The 20,854-nt window shown below is 41.8% G+C and overlaps 1 protein-coding gene across 2 annotated transcripts; it reads right to left on the reverse strand.

Moving 5' to 3' along the window:
- Positions 1 to 1,446: 1,446 nt before the first annotated feature.
- On the reverse strand, positions 1,447 to 16,246 carry bgnb (biglycan b). Of its 2 annotated transcripts, XM_029436516.1 has the most exons (8): positions 16,038 to 16,246; positions 8,911 to 9,175; positions 6,049 to 6,161; positions 5,186 to 5,399; positions 4,944 to 5,054; positions 3,929 to 4,022; positions 3,237 to 3,375; positions 2,951 to 3,148 (listed from the first exon to the last, which is right to left on the reverse strand). In XM_029436516.1, exons 2-8 carry the CDS (start codon positions 9,158 to 9,160, stop codon positions 2,951 to 2,953), a joined length of 1,119 nt encoding a protein of 372 aa, XP_029292376.1. In that variant the 5' UTR covers positions 9,161 to 9,175; positions 16,038 to 16,246. The 2 variants fall into 2 exon arrangements, with proteins under 2 accessions (XP_029292377.1, XP_029292376.1); XM_029436517.1 differs by lacking the exon at positions 16,038 to 16,246 and having other exon boundaries at positions 1,447 to 3,148; positions 8,911 to 9,160.
- Between the last annotated feature and the right edge of the window lie 4,608 nt (positions 16,247 to 20,854).

Consider the following 20,854-nt stretch of genomic DNA (forward strand, 5'->3'; position numbering starts at 1 on the left):
CACTGTGGCTGGTGTTGCATTTCCTGAGACAGGAAACAAGAATCCATGGCTATTTAAAAATAGATCAGAGCAGAGCAGAGCAAAAACAGCGCAATGGTTATCAGTGCAGATAGCCTTCAAACCAGGTGATTAGCCTATCAACATCTATCGTCAGGCCTATCCAGGCTCTCATGCACAGTATTTACATGACTAAATATGTCAATAACAATTATTCGACAGGATCCCTGGCTGCAAGATTTTTTCTGTCGGTCACAAAGGTTGCTTCTTAATTCCCTGAATTTTATTATAGGCTGCACACAAGCTCTGCAGCACCAGCCGACTCACCAGCACATCCCTGCGACATTTCAAATCCAGCCCCCGGCTTCCTCTGGCAATCGACGGGCCGCTGCCACCGAGCAGACGAGATGGACTCAAAAGATAGCGTATTTGTGTGATGCTGGTCGCACTTCCTCCTCCTCCTAATCTCTCATCCGAGGCGAAATCTCTCCGTAGTTGCTGCTTAGAGAGCGCTGCAAACGCTTTCACACGCAAGAGCATCGCCGCATACCCGTCCAGTGTCAACACAGGCAAGTGCGCTCTGCCTCAGCGAAACAAGGCTGGATCATTGTATCATTCAATCGGATGGGCTGGGGGTGCACCGCGGTGACGCGCCGAGCGGCACATTTGAAAATGAAATTAAGACGTTGACACTGATGATTGATAAATGTATTAATATGTTATCCTATAACATGAATGATGATTCGTAGACACCATAGGCTACACAGCAAAACTGTTTTCTCGTTCAAGAGACAAAGATATAGAGTAGGTCTATATAAATATATAAAGATGGATTTAACCCAAACTTCCAAATTTCACCAAAGCTGCTAAAAAAAAGTAACATTATGGAGTTCATTGTGGAGTTCATAACATAGAGCATCGGCTGAATTATAACGGTCATTGTAATTATGATGATAAATATGCAGTCTGACTTATTACAATATCAAGGTATCACAGTATCTTGACCCTGTTTTGTTTTTTAATCAGTGCTGATAATCTAGTGTGAAAGCACCACACACAAGACCTCTGGGAAAGAGCATGATATTGTGGGATTGAATTTCACAATACAGGAGGAATAGGAAAGGAAATCAATTGTGGTAGGACTAGCTAAAAACAATTCTGACACACACACACACACACACACACACACACACACACACACACACACACACACACACACACACACACACACACACACACACACACACAAACTCTAATTTAACACTTTAATTTCAATACATTTTCATCCAGACTTTGTTGCAGGCAGTTTAAGTATGTGTACGTCATATTGACCCTGAATCACAATACGACTATTTTGACTTTATTTTTCCTTTTTGAAATATAAGATGAAATGTTTGTATCAAAATGTAGATGTGGATTCAAATTAAAGGCAAATTCATGACTTCAAGCCAATAGGAAATTTGAATTTAATTCAGTCCACAGCATCAAAATATCACAAACTCTCTCTCATACATTTTAGGATTGCATCCGGTGAATGTACAAAGAATCAGTTGTTATATGTAATGTGTAATATATGCATTGAATGTGACCCTGTTGTACATGTCAAGTGTCGACTCAATATGTCTCTGCTTAGGCTTTTGGATTCATTCATCAAATGTTTTCCACTTTTGATAATTCTTCTTTATTTCTCACACAGTATCCAACCCAGGGGCATCAGTTGTTTTCTGGCTTCATGCAGCAGGTTACAATGTCTTTATTCACATGCAGCAGTAGCTTGTCAGATTACAGAACAGAGACAGGACAGAATAGTAATGGCTAAAGTGGTTCCACATAGGTCTACCAATGTAAACAGGCTAACCCTTCAATAACCCTGAAGCAGATAAAGCATAATAGAAAAACTGTGCAAAACAATGCATCAACACTACTATTGTTTGTAGCACTATGTGAACACACTGCCTTCTTTGTCTCAAAGCAAAGCAGCCGGGTGTTTTCTCTACAGTATCTGAGGCAAAAGCCCCACTACCACTAGAGGAATACTGTATTAAAGTATCATACAGATAGCAGAATATTTAATAAAGGCACAGAATAGACGCCCTAAACAGGCAGGCTGGTGGTTCAGTTACCTCAGATCAATAAGAAAAGGTGTTTAGCACTGATGAGGGGAATTTTAAAATCTACTTATTGCCCTTTTAATGATATGACAAAAAACTTCTATGATATATACAAAAATGTTTTTGAATGTGTAAACTTGAATATGGGTTTCTACATGTTGTGCAGTTGCTTTTGTGTCACAAATCTGTGACTAGTTGTTTATTAATATCTATATTTTAATGAGTTGAGGGCCAAATGGCTTCAGACCAGTGAAACAGGGACAACTTAATTTATCTCCCAAATCAGCAAACACAGAAAGTCATACAGAGCACCTATATATAAAACATCTATAATGAATTGCTTTTCTATTTTATACTTGTAATCTTAACCAACATTTTTCATTTAAAAAAGACTTCCATCACAATAAGGACTATTGTGTACGAAATATGGAATGAAATGCTTCACAAATTTTAATTTTTCATCAATTTAGGCTGGGGAAAACGTTCTCAGACGTTCTCCTGTTTCATTCATTTCAAATGGCAAAAAACTTTCAAAACCTTAAAATCAAAAAACATGAACACTCAGGTGAAATACTGCAAGCGCTTTGCTTTCCACTCCCTTCCAGTTATGTGATTGGTTTTTTTCACCTCTATTTCATCAGTTTGTTGCCAATCCTCTCCATCACTCATCCTTTCTCCAAAAACAATAATAATAATAATAATAATAATAATAATAAAGATAATGATCTCAAATATGAACTCCCTTTCCTCCATCTCTCAAGTTTTTTTTCATTATTTAAATTATCTGCTCCTCTGCCACGCTCTTCCCCTCACTTTCTCCATCTCTCTGTATCCCCCTGTCTTTACTTTTTGTAGTTGCCAAACTGAATGGCCAGCCGGTCGCTGACACAGCGGAACGTTGCAGGCTGCACCTCCCAGTAGTTGACAGGGTTACCAAACAAGCTGATGCCATTATAGAAAGTCCTCTTCATCCCAAATCCTCGAGGGCAGAAGTCGTCCACGCCCACCTGGTCGATGTTGTTGGAATGCAAGTACACCACCTAAAAAGCGAGAGCGGCAAGGTCGTGAGTGAGTAGAGCATCGTGTGAAACATTTCATCTGAACGAAATGTGTGCGTGGTAGACTCACCTGTAGGTATTTCATATCTGGGAGGCCTTTGGGAACACGAGTGAGGCGGTTGTTGTCCAGATGCAGCTCTCTCAGCCTGGGGAGGAAGGACAGACTGCCGTTCTCTATGTTACGGATATGGTTAAAGCCGAGGCCCAACCTGGAAAAAGTGAGACGAGGGAAACAAAACGTTAACTAGGCAGAAAACAGGCCACTGCACGGTACATTAAGGTGAACTGTTTTGCTCATTTGAGCTGAAGTAACTGCAACTCCCTGTTACGTATCATTGCAAGAAAGGGATATTAGGCCAGATGAGACTTAGGGCCACAGCAGGCTGGCAATACACCTGTGAACCTATGTGAGATTAGAAGTGTGTGGAAGGGAGGTTAAAGAAAACTGGAGTGTAATAGAGCAACAGTATAAATAGGAACACGTGTGCCTATGTATGCTGTGAAAAGGCCTATTAAGAGAATACTGCTTTTAAGTGGGAAAGCCCACAAAAGCATAAACTAGCAGTTTTTCTGCTACTTTTTATTAGCATGTCAATGTAGTTCATACAATCTCCCCTGAGGGGCACTGCTGACTGGGAATGGAGTTTTTTTTTTCAAACCACAAGATAATTCTTCACATATATGCAATTAAATCCCCCAGGGTGCAAGAAATCAGTTATGGTTAGAAATGAGGTGGTGATAATGTTGAAGGGTGAAAGATACCTGTACAGGTTTTTGTAGCGGCTCAGGTCCTCAAGTTCCACAGCCTGGATCTGGTTGTGATCCAAATGAAGCTCATGGAGACTATCTGGGAGATCTGAAAGAAAGATTTCATAGCTGTCAGGCTTTAGGGTGAGATTTGATCTTGTCCCATAGTTGTCCATTGTTTGTTGTGTGCACTGAGTAGCTTTATTAGAGTTAGATGAGAATATTGATACCTCTCTTCTGTCTGTCAGTTAAACATGAACTACTAGCAGATGATTAGCCTAGCTTAGCATTAGGAGTGAAAAAAGGGAGGAAATAGCTAGCATGGCTCTGTCCAAAGGTTAAAAAAAAGAATTGTCTACTAAAAACCTATAAAACTCGGTAATTATTACATTATATCTTGTTTGTTTAATGCATAAAAAAAATCAAAGTGTAGAAACGTTATCTGTGGTTTACGGTGGGTTATAGCAGTGACTTCCTGAAGTCGGTAGAAGTTGTTGGGCAACCGGTGAAGACAGGACTGGACGATATGGCCTAAATTATTATTGTTATTATTGTTTGTTTTTTATATTGAGCTATGTTTTTAATTATCACAATATTTATTATTATTAATAATAATAATGCTCACTTTATCGTTTTAACAGTATTCACCTCAGAGATAGCACCTTAAAGAAAGTTAATCATGGTTTATAATGTACAATAATTGTTTGTACGCTACTTATGAGCATACGCATGAGAGACTTCCACCAGCGAAGCCAGCTAACTTCTGGTTTAGCCCTAAGCTAACATGAATAGGGATATAATAAATGCTTCGGCAGAGCCAAAGACATATGGATGTTAGTCTAGTGTTTTGTTTGGTAGAGGAAAATTGATTAATAAATAACTTTATCGGAAATATATGTATCATCGTTATCGTAGAAAGAATATGTATCAATAAGCAAATAAGCATATTTCCTAAATTGGTGGACTATTCCTTTAAAGATGAATCCATTGCACATATGTTTGCTTGTTAGCCAAACAGATAGGTTGTTACCTTTTGGCACCCCAGTCAGTTTGGAATCTGATATACGCAGATAATTCAGTTTCAGTCCCTTGAAGGCGCCAGGCTCAAAACCGCTGTTGTGGATGGGGTTTGCTCCCATTTCTGCAAGATGAAGGGAATATTTTTGGCATGAAATAAAATACAGCCTCTTTAATCTTTTATACAGTGGCAAAGGCAGTGGTGAGCACCACAGGGTATTGCCTAGATGTGTTGAGGTCATGAGCATTTCTGACCTATGCAGTTCATGTTGCCGAGTCCTGCGAAGGCTCCAGCTGCCACCTTCTTGATGCGGTTCTCGTGGATCCTCATCTCAACCAGAGAGGCGGGCAAGTTCTTGGGGACAGTGGTCAGCAGATTCTTGGAGAAGTAGAGCTTTTGCATGTTTTTCAGAGGCACGAATGTTCTGGGGTGGACTTTGGAAATATGGTTATTCCTCAGAGATAGACCCTATAAAAAAACAACAGTAACCATGGAGAAACGAGATTAAACGTCCACTTTAACAGCCAAAATGAAAAGTAAGAAAGATAAAATAATAATTGTGTTTGCATCGTCTGTCTCTACTGAATGTGTTTGAGTAAATTAAAACAGATCCAGCCACAGTCCAGCAGACTGCCTCTCCACCTGCGCTGGCTGAAAGATTGAGACAGATGTATGCTGAGGTAAACAGACCTTAATAGACATGTTATTGTCTGATGTCATGTTGCGAGTTTCCTACGCTGCCAGACTTAATATTGTTCTTGGTCAGCGCTCTTGAATTTGGGTCAGGAGTGAGCAAAGCCTTTCTGCTAAGAGAAGCAAGGATGTGAGCTTGAATACTCCCATTTGGCTTCAGGCTCAAACTTCATACAATTAAAGCTCTCAGAGCGAAGGCTAATGGAGGGTGAAAAAGAAAGGAAATTAACCTTTTAAATCCTCGAGGAAACGGAGGGGCATAATGATATTTCACAGTACGGAAGCCAATACAAGCCGAGTTGTGTACACATCCTTGAATGTAACTGTGTGTGTGTGTGTGTGTGTGTGTGTGTGTGTGTGTGTGTGTGTGTGTGTGTGTGTGTGTGTGTGTGTGTGTGTGTGTGTGTGTGTGTGTGTGTCTTACATATAGGTTAGTAAGGCCTTTGAAGTCATTCTCTTTAAGCTCAGTGATACGGTTGTTCTGCAGGTCCAGGAACTTGGTGTCCGAAGGAATATTCTTTGGCACCTCAGTGAGACCTGAAGACGAGACCAATAAAAACACAGAAGGGAATCATACTCCATTAAATGCTTCCCTGGGTGAACCAACACCCTAAACCCAGTTTGTTTTGAATGGGCAAGCTCTTAGGATATCTTAGTCAGACACTGACCTCGGAAAATAAATAGTCACTGTATGTTTTAAAACTTCCATCAGGCCTAAACATTAACCCAATCACACTCCCACACAATCTCAAATGAGCACTTTGGGCCTCCTCGTCTATTATTTTAATGAGAGGTGGACATAGACACAACCATGGAGGTCACACAGAGACGTCAAGCGGCACATATCTAACATTACTGGTTTGTCACTTACAAAGACACCAGATGTTTTCCGTCTGGTTACTACTCGACAGAAGTCGTCACATAGGATGTGACTTAAATACCATCAGCAAGATCACCCATCCAATACACGGGAGATGGGCACAACCCTGACGCATAAAAACAGAGAAATACAAGCTGTGTGTGTTAACGAAGCTGAAGCTGCCGTACCAAGGGTCTTTGTTTTGGCCTCTTTGTGACAGAAACACCTGCCAAGACGTAATGAAGACGTTTGCAGTTAACGACGTCAGTGACAAGCATAAACACCCACAGCTGTCATGGTTAGGGTTGTTTGTGAATATTGTTTACCAAGCAATAAATTCATAAAGGCTAAGAATGGGTTACAAAAAGCGGACAGCATTAAGAAATACACCTGCACTATTCCATTCAGGGATCTCTCTGGAAAATGACTCAGCACACGTACAAACACAGCAACCAGTGATCACAAGACCACATCACAGGGACACGTGGATGGTTGTATCAGATGTGGTCAGTGGCGCAGACAGGCCACAGTAAGCGAATCCCGACCAGGCCTGACCGCCTCTGGACGGGGACCATGATGCAACCAGACCCGCTGGTGAGAGAGGACGCCAGCTGTCCCACTGGGATCCAGTTTGCCACCAACCACATGTGTCCCACAGGACTCTACCCAGAGTTGTCCATTCAGAGTTAAGTTTAGATATATGGCTTTGGCTTTACTGTGCCACACCCTCCATGTCACCACACAGGATCAAGCCCTCGGCAGCTCCCTTTGACATTATGTACAAACCACGTCCACGCAGCACTGAGAGTTCTGCTGGTGGACGAGGATGCTGGGAACTTTATAGTATCCAGGAAATGAAGCAAGATTTTGCCTTGAGAGTGCAAAGACAAATTAATTAAAGTTGTAGACGAAACATCAAGTTTTAATTCCAGGTATACTGTTCAAATTATAAACCAGACTCAGTCTCTATGATTTTCTCAAGTGTAATAAAGTAATCACAGCTGCTGTGAGAGCAACATGAGTCTAAAGGTGCACAATGTAACCAGGTGGATTTATGTGGTGGGAAATATTTACCTTCCAGACAACACCTGCAGCTGTCGAAATGCATCCTGCCAGCTAGAAACCTTCACATTTGTATGCCTGCATAACAGACATAATAAACAAACCTGGAAAAAAACTTTCACCCACACCCTGATTAACTGAATTCCTTTTAACCCTCAAAACCAAACCAAACCACAACGCGTCACCCGTATCTACCACGAATCTCAAGGCCTTTACCACAAACTGACAAAACTAGCACCCTCTTAAACCCCAGTGTCCCCCCAACACAAATACCTGACATCGTGCTGAGATACACGCTGCGAGGAGACAGACGCCACCGCCGAAATACATCTGTTCTAAATAAGCACTTGACATCTCTGAAATTATACGCTTCCACATTTACCCGCAGCAGGGAGACCAGGGACAGTAAATATATAGAGCCTGTAAAATGATGATTCGACAAAACCATTATGTCTAAACACAGACAGCTTATTAGAGTTATATAGCCAGTATAATGTGAGGAATCTTTATGTCCGTAAATAAGACTGAACGCAGTTTATTTGGTACTGTAAGAATAGACAGTTGAAGAATAGCGTGCACTTATAATATCCACAGGCAGGAAATTGTAGCATTTGCTTGTATGGAAACATGACTAAAATTAAGTTGCAGACAGACTGTAAAAGCTTCATGAAAATTATATTTTGAGGTGGATACATTTGACGGAGCTTAATGTTGTTTGTATCCTTGTCACCAGAAAATTAGCTTTATTTTTTTATAGTGCGACTCATAACAGTGGATATTCATAACCCTCACATCCTTATTCCGACACATAACACACCATTCTTTATCTTCTATGGTTCTTTTGTCATCGTTAAACCCCCTCCATCCTCCCCTCCTGTTTTGGGTTTCCATTCAACATCCTGTCTACGTCCCCAAAACAACACAGAACAGCTCCTTAAAGACAGTGAGGAGATTATAAACTTTTCATACTCCGATCAAAGGGTCCCTTTTTTGTTTTTCTCTTTATCCTCCTCTCTTAATCCCTTTCCAACTCTCTTATATTCTCTTCCTGCTTCTCATATCTCTCCTCATCTCCCACCCAGTAGCCTATCTACACACAAAGTCTGGAACACTAAATTCCTCAAAGACACGCCTTTCCTTGTGAAAATACACCAGCATTATCCCGAGGGAAGAATTCTTCTCTGAGATAATACACCAGAGGGGGACTTTCCTCTCTTGAACTATGAAAGTCATGCAAGACTCGGATCATGCTCACTCTGTCATCCAACTAACTTCCCTGTTTGAATTTCTTGACACACACACACTTAGAAATGATGACAAAGCATCACAGACATGCATCTCTGTCTCACACACGCTATCACTGACCGAGGTCAGAACACTGGACGACCCTGAGCTGACAGTGGCAGCCGAAGGGGCACATGGGTATGTCGGGGGGGAGGATCTCCTCTACGGCCGAGCCTTCTTCCTCATCCCTCATCATCGTCATCATCCCGCCGCTATCCATGCTGTCCATGGCAAAATCCCAGAAGCCTCTCTGCTCGAAGGGCAGGGCAGAGGAGGTGGAGAGCAGCCGAGCTACGCATAGCAACATCAGGAAGGAGCAATGTGGCAACATCTTCAACTTTTACGCCTGAGAAAACACAAGAAGGAAAGAGTGCAGCATCAGTTTTGTTGTACAATAATGTATACACCTTTAGCTGCTACATTCATCAAGGCTATGTTTTGTTTTTGTTGAAACTGCTTTAGTGCGGCGTTCCTTCAGCTCTATTGTCATTTTGGAGGCTTGAACTGTATTGCATTACTTATTTTGTTTGTATATATTGTTTTGTCCAGAGAGTGGACAGGAATAGGCCCATTGCAATATCTTGGATGTCATATCATAAATGAAAAAAGTGCATGAGAAAGGCTGGATAACCCTCAGACCAAGCAGGCGATTGCCCGGGGGGCCCAGACCCCAAGACGTTTGCATGTATTTAATCCAGATGTCCACATACTGACTGATGCACAGAAAACCTGGGAACAAGAGTACCAGCTGATTTCAGGGTAAATCATGATGTATGTATGATGAGTTCATACACCTCGCGCAGGGTTTTACCTCCAGCCATGTGGATGAAGGCTTCACATTCATAGCTGAGGATAATGGTCAGTGATGAATGGACATTGAAATTATTATGAAATGGTCTGCTTATCCTTAATTATAAAGCCCTACTGTTTATACCACACCTAAAAGGCAGACCAGGAGCTGGAGGGTGGTGAGGAGAAATGGACTCATTCCCCCGGGAAATCTTGCCAGGAATCGACTCTGGGAATGAAAGTCACTTAAACCACACTGACAAAATGTCACTGTCTGCTTCCTGCACACCGAGACCATTCCCAAGAGAGTAAGTCACTTCTCACTGACCAACCGGCTAGTGTAGAGGACATCACCTCAGCAGTGGAAAACTTTATTCCTGCAACCGAGCAGTTAAACAAAGCCACCATTCATTAAAGGGGAAACTGGGTGTGCAAGTGCGAGAGTGTCTGTGTGCATGCACATGTGTTTGTACGCATGTCATGAAACACAGACTCCATGATGTCATAACTGTGCACACACACACACACACACACACACACACACACACACACACACACACACACACACACACACACACACACACACACACACACACACACACACACACTGCTAATTGAGGTCACCAGACATTTGAGCATACGTGTCTGCAAGCGAGTTTGATTGCTTGCCTGAATGCACCGACCTAACTCAGCAAAGCCATCCCCTCCCACGCAACCGCAAATCTAAATCATAAAAAAAAAAAAATTATTACCAGGCCAATTGTGACTCTTAACCTGTCGCTAATCCTATAAAGTAATGCCCAGTCCTACACTGGACCCCGAGGTGACCTAAAACCCTATAATCTGTAACCTTGCTGTGTTAATTCCCTGCTCTGATCCCAAGCTATGTAATCCTACAGAAGGCTGGGGAGTGTGGATGCCAATGGTTAGCATGCAAATGGACTTTCCAGGGAAGTTAAAAGATCCTGTTGCAACATGATTGCATTTTCTTTTAGAAGCAAGATCAAGATTTCAGAAATAACAGGACCAAGAGGTGGAGGACAAGATGGAGCGTTGGAGAGAGAAACTAGGGAGGAATGATGTAACAAAAAAAGGAGTGACTGTTCAGAGAGAGACTGACAAAATGAGACAGCAAGAAAAAATAAAAAGATGCACACCATTTATTTACCATTTACCATTGGGAGTTTGTATTGCACCTTAATTGCGTCAGAAGAACTTGAAACTCAATGCATCTTGTCTCTTTGTGTGTTACTTACTTGTCTGAAGCCTATTCTAATATATGTTACACACACTTGCTTGATGTCTTCCCAGCATATTTCACTCAATGTCCCAGGATATTTCCAGCAGCACTGACTGTTCACAGACTTAGAATGGCCTAAAAGGGAGAGACTGCAATAATAAAGCTTTTAAAGGGGTTGGGGTTTCAAGAGCTTTTTAATGTTTGGGAAATGCTTCTCATTCCACACTTTCTAAACAGGTACTGATCCTTTAAATTACAAAAGGAGAGCCTTAACAAAAATACTCCTCAAAGAAGAATGTGGTCAGAGAACAGGGTGCATTAACAACAAATGCTTATCAATTCAACTTCAACACTAACTGACTATTCATAACCTTTTGAGTCTTGAATCATAAAGGACAGTGTATGAGGGAATCTCTGTGACCATTTCACTTTAATGTTGCTTATGCAATCCGCTGCAACTGTACAAAGCTTATGCTCCATTCAAAGGAATAAACGTATAACCGAGGCAATCAGTAAAACAAAGAGCCTGTGCATAAATTGGACCTGGTGTAGAAGCATGAATAACTGGCCCCTGCAGTCTTTTTCCTGCAATAAAAATAGCAGCAAAATTATACCATTTTGCAGAAAAGAAAAAACACCACTGGCCTTGGCTTGGCCAGAAGAATGCAGCAAAAAGGACACAGCGAGGGCATATATAGTCGGTATCATGCAATACCACGCAACACACAAAAGAGCTGGAATATACAGAAGACACCACCAGACGTATTTATACACCGACAATGTCTGCAACTTGTGCTTTGAAACATTGTGGCAGAATAAACTAGTATTGTAAATCTAAAAGTGTAACCTGTGGCGAGTGCAATGATTTGTCGGCCATTTGTAGAGATGTGGAAGTGGATGTAGATTTGCAGACAGAGGTGTTGGGGATGACGGATGAGAACAAGAGAGAGACGGGAACAAGAATAGTCTATCATCATCCAGGAATGGCGTCTAAGGCTATTATAAACGCAACATGACGATAAGACTAAACTACATCCCACAATCACACAGCCTGGCTCTGTAATAACCATTTTTATCTTGCCCTGGTGTGTGTACGTATAAATTCCTCTCCTCTGCCTCCAGTTAAGCTGCAAACATCCGGTCTGAGACGAAAACAAACCAAAGGGTTCAATCTTAACTGTTATTGCCTCGGCTCTTCTCCCATCCAAAGGCCAAGAGTGGTTTAATGGATGGATGGATGGCGGAGTTAGTGTGGGGGGGGCAGACGAGAAAATGGAAAAGAAAAGAAATAAGGTTACAATGACAATTATGAGGCAGACAGAAAGAAGTGGGAGCTGTGTGTCGCCTGCGATGAGATGTGGAAGGTGAATCAGTACTGTCTTTGCTGCACTATATGGCCAAAACTATGTGGACACACTAGCGCAAATGCATTTTTTTGGGTCTGAATGTTCAGGGTTTAAGATTAGGCCTTTCAGTTCAAATCAACAGAAATCGTAATACAAAAACACTTTTGGAATGAATTGGAACACCAGCTGTGAGCCAGGTCTTATCACTCAACTTCAGTGTCGCACTAACGGTCATAAATGGGAGCAAATACCTGCAGCCAGATTCAAACATCTTGTAGAAGTCCTCCCCAGAAGGGTGGAGGCTGTTGTGGCAGCCACTTAATGCCCACGCTTTATTTTCAACAATCACATGTGGGTGTAATGTTCAGGTGTCCACATACCTTTGGCCATGCAGTCTAGCTATTCCAATCTATTTAAACATTTAACGAGATGGCGGCTTCTCGCTCCTCTGCAGCGATGATTATTTTCCTTCAATAAAGCAGAGAAGAGAAGAAACAGGAGGAAGTTCCCCATCTGTGCCAAAGGTGTGTTAGCTCACACAGACACACACACACACACACACACAGACAGACAGACACACACACACACACACACACACACACACACACACACACACACACACACAGACACACACACACACACACACAGACAGACAGACACACACACAGACACACACACACAGACACACACACACACACACACACACACACACACAGACAGACAGACAGACACACACACCTAATATAACTGTCTGAACCTCAAAAGGTGGTTGAAGCTGTCATAACAGGCAACAGAAGATAGATACTTTTATGAAGATATGAATTCCAGTGGTTTGCTTTTGCATTCAAAAGGTAAAAATAGGATTAAGGAAGGAGAAAGAGAAACAGGGAAGATATGAGACAGGATTCAGGGGTGGATGAATTCCCCCTAACAATAAAACGCAGCGGTGTCGGTGAAAGCACCATCTGGTGTACAATCCGCTCTACAAATGTATGTTTGAGTTTCCCACACCCGCCGTCTGAGATTAGCTTTACATTTCCTATACTCGCTATCCATCAAGTGCTGGGTACTTGTCAGCCCTCACTTCCAGCACAATAACTTTGATGAGACTAGAGCTCCCACAAGGCAGCCTTTGCCCACGTCAAGCTAAACAAACATATATTTAAACTATATGCTCTTTGTGTTGCCAAGAACAATCATCTCAAGAACGGTCTCCCATGAACGTCATACACACAACCCCCACTTTCTTTTTGACTCATGAATTTGCTCGCACAGAAAAAGTTTTATGACCGTAACATCATCAGCTTTTTAACACGGCACGTTTTATTCATAGCTGCTGTCTGAAGCAAATGTCGAACCCTTTGGCACCGCCATGAGCCGCAGACGGCAAAATCTATTAAGCTTTACAATATCGATCAAGACATAAAACGCTGGCTCATTTTATTTGTGTATTCATACTCAGGAACACATTAGCTCTGCTCCTCAGACTGCATTGGCAGAGAAGAGTTAAGGTGGGGCAGAGAGCTCAACAAGAGTGCCAGCTGGCGCAACAACACTGGTGTATTGGCAGCCGCCACGTCAACACTCAGCGCAGTTTAACATCACAGGGTGGCTCAAAGTGATCACAGTGCTGACTGAGCACAAAATATTCGACATGGCTTAGTATTGTGTTGCAGAGAATATAATCTAATATTGGTGTAGCTGGAGTTCCTTCATTGAATGTGTTTGTTTTCAGTAAGAGTTTTATATTTTTTGTCCAAACCCATCATGTTATTTTGAGCAGGATCCAAGCTGCAATAAACTCTGACACATAACAAAACACAAACAATCACACAAATGTTTGTGCTTGTGGGAATGCAAGCTGTCCCAAACACACAAACACACACGAAAACCATTTATGTATTTTGGTCTTAGAATTAAATTCCACTGAGCTGGTCATTTGTCCGAACTCCCTCCCTCCCTCATGCCATGTCTCCTTCCCTCCGCACATATGACAGACAGACAGACAGACAGACAGACAGACAGACAGACAGACAGACAGACAGACACACACACACACACACACACACACACACGCACACACATATACGCACACACACGCACACGCACACCCTAAATTCATGGACTCTTCAGACACACAGGCTGTTAGTCCTAGGCGGGTCCAGTAGCAGAGTTCGGGTGGAGTTAACTGCACCAGCGGCTGTAATTTGGTGACTGCTATCCCTAAAAAAAAGGAACTGTTTGGCAGCTTTTCTGATGCCGCCAAGCTTGGATGTGGTGGCAAGCTGCTCAACGCTGCAGAGACGAGCCTTAACCAGAGTAAAACAGAGAGCAAAACAGTGTAGAAGAACAAAAAACAGGCAAATCAGACAATTGTCCTGAGGATCCATGAAATGTGGGCATGTGAGTCTCATTCAAAGAAAAGTTTGTGCCAGTTACAAGTGGGCTATGAATAGAGACTGTAAACATTTTCTTTTTAAAAACCAAAATGAAACAATCCACACATTTTATTGGCAAAACAAGTCAAAGACAGAGCTCAAATTTAACTCTGACTTGAATTTTAAATTATGAGAGTACAAACATCACAGCCCTCGCAGGGTAAGCTACAGAGGAACTGTGAGTTTACACCTAGACCAAATTATGATGAGACAGACAGGTGGACGGACAGACAGACAGCGAGAATCACTGAACAGACAGACGGGCAGGTGTGGGGTGGCCAACCCACAGGCTGGCTAATAGGCAGGCAGGCAGGAAGGTCAGGAAACAGACAGATGTAGACCATCATTTGGACTCCACAGTCAGACACTGTTTGCTATGTTTTGTATAGTAAGGTGACTCAGTTAAATACACTGGTATAAATGGCTCTTACATGGTACTTAACCATTGCTGGACATAAAGTCGTCAATACAAGAGAGAATAGGGAAAGAGGGAGGGAAAAGTCCTTCCAGTCCTTTCTTTCTGTTTAAATCATATAATGTGACACAATAAAATACAGCAAGCTGCAATAATTTCCCTGTCAAAAAACCTTTCTCAGCCACAGTTCTCTCAACATATTTCAATCTGAACGCTGTGTGTATACAGAGGCTGAATTTTAGGGTTGCGCAGATGTGTACCAGAAGGAGTTGACTTACTTGATTGGCACGTTTCACTATAATTATTCTCCCTAAATGATGATGCAGGGATGAACGTCAACGACCCTATAAATGCCTTGCGATGCATTTAAAGTCTGATAAGAGAGAATGAGGTTGCGTTGATTTCAGGATAAAGTGAGTGGAAAGAAAAGTTTTGCTTAATTATCATCTCTGGCAGTAATGATCGCTCTCAGCGAGCAAGTCTTTGGTGACTCGTTGCGCCATCTGCTGTAACTCCGGGGTAAGAGCTGATCGAGAAATGATAGCATGAGACGCACCATGCAACAGGTTGCATTGGATGAAACGGATAATATTTTAAATATAATAATCGTGTAGGGGGAAAAAATTAATTAAATACGCATTTAATTACTGGTGCAAACTATACACAGTGTGACAACTTTAACTGGACATATAAAAGTTTGCATCATAAACCTCAGCAAAGTACAAGAAATGTGAACATATATAACAGCACGTAACAGCTGAGTTGACATTTTTTAGGATTAAAGTTCTATTGATATTACTATAACAACATTTGTATATGTTACAAAAACTCTCATCAAGGCATAATAGGTTATTTATCTAATTATTTTTGACATGTAAAAATCAGCCTATAGAAGTATATAAAAATATCGCCCCTGGCAAATTACAAGACTGAATAGCACATATACTAAATAATAATAAAAAATAACCCATCCCCCCTACCTTGTGGATCAAAAATTATATATTAATTCCCAATTCCAAAAAAAAAGGCTGATGGTGTCTCCTGTGCGTCAGATATCCTGGAGAATCTTAAGTCCTATATTGTCATCACATTTAGGGATTATTGCAGTATTTCCCTGTGATCCTCTAACATCCAGCTGCAGCTCCTCCGCCACTGTGTGCCACTGCGAACCGTGTCGGGGCTGCTTCACTCCAACCGAGGAAATGACTGAGAGCTGGGGGGGGTCAAGCCCATAAAGTTAACAAGCCAGCCTCCTTTCTCCCCTTTTTTGGATGGAGGAAAGAGGAGGAGGAGGAGGAGGAAGGGGGGGGCCGCTGAGTGGAGTAGTTCTGTGCTATTATACAGTAAAACAGTACGAGTTGTATTATTATTCAATATCACTCCATTGATCATTAATTTAATTAGAATGAATTAAGTGACATCATACATATATCATAGAAACCTTTAACACATTATAGGAATGGCACGGGAATAGAATACATATTATTACACCAATAATATTAACAATGTTAGATTCTTTCATATTACTGGCTGTTCTGTTATTTTTTGTACATCCATTAGATAAGTATAATAAAAACATTGTCCTAGTGATATAACATGGTGACATTTACTAAAGAAGAAAGAGAAGGAGACATTGTTCTGTATTTCTTTGTGTCTGAGGTCTGTAACTGCCATGTTTCATTGCTTTTTCAAGACAGTTTAGATAAAAGACATTGTAATTTTAGCACTGCCAATTAAAACACACGCTAAAACTTGGCATTGTCTGAAACATCTCAGACAGACTTCACTGAAGTAGCACCACAGGGACCCAAAGCAAGCAAGAAGAACAGGTTCTCTGTCTATCCTTTCTATCTATCTTAAATGTACTGTATACGTCTGAATGTTATCACATCTGTAGAAATCCCTGGTCATGCTTTCAGGAAGTGTTCTCTGCTAATTGTTTTTTTATGACTTATATAAGTGGATATTTCTATTATAATGTTTACTGAGTCATACTTAAGTTGTTTTTTTAAAACCAACCACTATTTAATTGCATAACACCGAGTAAGACATTTCTCTCTGATTACTGGGAGAGAACATGGTGACACCACCGAGCTCCACCAAAATCATGCTGAAAATGTATTTGTAGAACTGTGATTATAAAACATATGATTTTGCGTCTTCTCACGGTTTTCTATTAAATTTTGTTTTGGCAGGATAAAGTGTTCTTTCTCACTGACTCTCTGATTTCCTCTCCGTAGTGCCAACACCCAGAGCTAAGCAGTGAGTTTGGCAAGCCACACCATGTGGGAACTTTTCCGACCCTGTACGTAGTCGGCCACACAGGCGTTTGCAGCTATTTACACGTTGCCCCTGAGTTCTGCTGCTTCTGGACTTTCATTTTCCTCATCACTCATATCAATACAAGAGGAGACCGACACTCCTGTTTGTATTTTAACTCAGTTATATGCCTTTCTTTCTCTCAAAGAGCGCAGTATCCACAGTAGCGGAGAAGGCATGCAGGCCAGATCAATGCCCTGCAGGGGTGTTGGCAGGAGACAGAGTTTTGATAAAGGCCTTTGCAGATAACATTCCTCCTCTCTCGGAGTCTGCTTCCTCTATCCCTCATTTTGTAGGTTTAGTCTTTCCCTCCGTTTCTGCCGTGTCTCTCTCTCTCTCTCTCTCTCTCTCTCTCTCTCTCTCTCTCCTCTCTCTCTCTCCCTCGCTGTGGTTCACTTGATTATGGCGTTGGTCTGTAGCTGGAGGGCTTGGCATCCAAATTAAACTCTTTTTTTGTCCTACGAGTGTTCAGCACACCTCCTTGTTAGCTCTTGGGTAGGTGCTGCTTCAGAGTAAGTGTGTGTGCCTTAGTGTGCAAGAGAGAGAGATAAGAATAATATGGACCAAAGCGTTGCTGCTGGAGTTTTGGATTTCAGCCCAATAAAAGTTTACTTCATAGTCATTAATGTTGCTGGCTATCAAGAGTGAGTGAGCATCGGGGCTGATGGCTGAGCGGTTAGTTCTCCTGCACTGCAGTAGGCACATTCTTGTTGACCCCAAATAGTTGACCCTTCACACTGGAACCCAATCTCATGTTCTGGTAAAGAAACTGTCCTCACTCTATCACCCTCCAGCTTTCTCCTTTCCTCACTTTATCTGCTCATGTCTGACACCTATTTGAGTCAGGAACAAACAATTGTGTTGCTTTTCTCTGTGAGTGTACTGGTGCTTTTTATTTTATCAGCCAGCAATCCTCCAATAACAAACACAGGAAGCTGCTGTCGCCTGGTAGAACAGACATAGCATGAGAGAAGAAAAAGCAATGCGCCGCTCTACAGTCAAGCCCTTTGACAAACAGGCTCTGGTCTCAGCTTGACGGGACGTAAAACATCTGTTGGGTGTGATGGGATGTCGGTTTAACAGTTTAATCATGTCACACGCAGTATGATGGATGACACTGAAGTGGCAAGCTTGTCAAATTTGAAAATGCCCCATGTGAAAAGCTGTTGAAGGGAGGTTTAAGGATTTAAGATCAAAGCTGGATCATCCATCTGCGCAAAACTACAAAGAAGGGGAACTGCAAAAAGAGAACCGATGCAGTTTTGATCGGCTCTGCCTGTACGTGCAGGGACTGCAGTATAAATGTGAATGTGTAGTTTCTTAGACAGTAATGTGCTGTTTGCAATATGACTGTACAATTATAGAGAATGGAGACTGCACCACATGCACAAGACTGAAAGCAGAAATCTAACATGTGATTACACGCCCAGGCTGAGAGAGTGAAAAGTATAAATGTGTGTCTGTGTGTGTTTATATTACACGTTCAAACCATGCATGTGCTCTCATAACCGAGTTAAATTTGTCAGCTGCTTGCCTCTCAATAACCCAGCTCCACTCTCTCTCTCTCTTATCAACTGTCTATCTCTCTCTGCCTCCCTCCCTCCCTCCCTCCCTCCCTCCGAGTGTGTTTGTAACTCTAGCGTCTGCAGGGGACCTTCTGTTCTTCATTTAGAGCCGCAGAAACCCTGCTCTCTGTTGAAAACTTACACCTGGAGCCAGCTAGTCAACACAGCAAGTGCACCGCCTGTAAATTACGACTTCGTACATCGAGAGAGACTCGACATTTTATCATTTTAATTATATCCATTACTCTAAGTGACATACTGTTAAGTGCATCTTTGCACGAGTGGATTAATGAATTAAAGAGGCTACTGCACTTCCATCAGCAATCATAAAATATTAACTTTGTTGTTTCTTTGTGCAAGTGAGACTGCAAATAGAGATATCAAGTTTGATGCAGCAGGATTTGGTGTAAATCAGCTGACTACATTATGAGTCGGGGCGTCTACACCTCATGTTCACCTCGTGTTCCTGAGTTTTTGATCGTTATACAGGATGAGAGGAATAAAGGGAAGTTGTTGTTCCAGAGAAAACAATAACAGAGAGTGCAATGGGTGCTGTTTTCTTTTCTTTTGCCTCCTTTATGTTCTCACCAAGACTGCGTAAAGGGTACCCAGAACACAGAACTGTAACAGGCAAGGCTCTCATTCACGTCACACTCACATCACAAAGCTCAAGGGGCTGAGATGATACGTGTTGAGATAGAGGAAGGGTGCATTGTTAGCTCTTTTGTACTTCACTGTGCAAGAGGGCGAGGGATAAACAACATAAAATGGAAAGTGAGATACCTTGGGTGACGGTAGATACCCAGAAAGAGAAAGAGAGAACATTGCGGTCTGGGAAGTTACTTTGTCAACAAGGTTGGCAGGACACCAGCTTCAGTGGCTTTAGTTCCCAAACAGTAAAAGAGCTCTCAATGTGCTCCAACTCTCTGTCTTGTAGCCACATTTTATTGGACTCAAACAGACATGAACTGCTGCTCTTCTCGTCTTTCACTGATCCGCTTAAAGACTTTCTATGAACAATCGCTGTATTGTGTCTTAAAAGTCAGCTTGCTTTACTCCGTTCCTTAGCTTTACTAGTAAGTTCCTTCCCTTTTTTTACTGTCTTCCCTACAGCTAACCCAAATAATGGGCAGCCCCAGTATTCTCACGCACACATATTTGCACCCCAATCACTGTACACACTCGTACATGTTTGGAGGCCCTGACTGAGGCCGCCCTCACAGTCAGAGCGGCTGGTGGTGGATGTTTATGTTGGAAATCATCTGGAGATAGGAAACCTGCATGATGTTTATATTTTCATTCCTAATAGGCCTCTTAGCTTCACACTGTGTCACCAGACATTTTTACTTTCTCTCAGGGACACCCTTGCTGCAGTCCCAAGATCTGAACCCCCAATATCACCGTCACTTTAAAACAGTCCTACTTACCCTGACTAAAGGCTCCTTCTGCAAGCCCCAGACTCAGACTCAGACTACAGACATGGGTTAATCCATTCTTCATTTACTCAAAAGTATCACTTAAATACTTTATACTTGAATGAAAAGACAGAGTAAAGCCCGTGTTTTGAGCAGATCTGGATACCATTACGATGTATTATCCCTTTAAACTTCTAAGAGCATTTTATATAATGATTATTTCCATTACTGTGTAAATTATACATTTGCTCCAATACATACAAAAACATTACAGTAATTTTCCTAATCAAAGGTGAGATGTGAAAGAAAAAGATGGGTTTGGGGATGATAACATGATAGCACTGACTGACTAAGCAAACTACATGATAGAGCTGTTTTTCTGTAAACCCTGCCTACAGGAAAAAAAAGAAGAAGAAAGTATTGAGTAGCTGTATAGCACGATGATTCACGTGTGTATAGTGTGGGAATGTATGTGTCCTCGTAAGCCCACTGTGCAGT

Source organism: Cottoperca gobio, chromosome 7 (assembly GCF_900634415.1).
Source record: "Cottoperca gobio chromosome 7, fCotGob3.1, whole genome shotgun sequence".
NCBI classification, from domain to species: domain Eukaryota; kingdom Metazoa; phylum Chordata; class Actinopteri; order Perciformes; family Bovichtidae; genus Cottoperca; species Cottoperca gobio.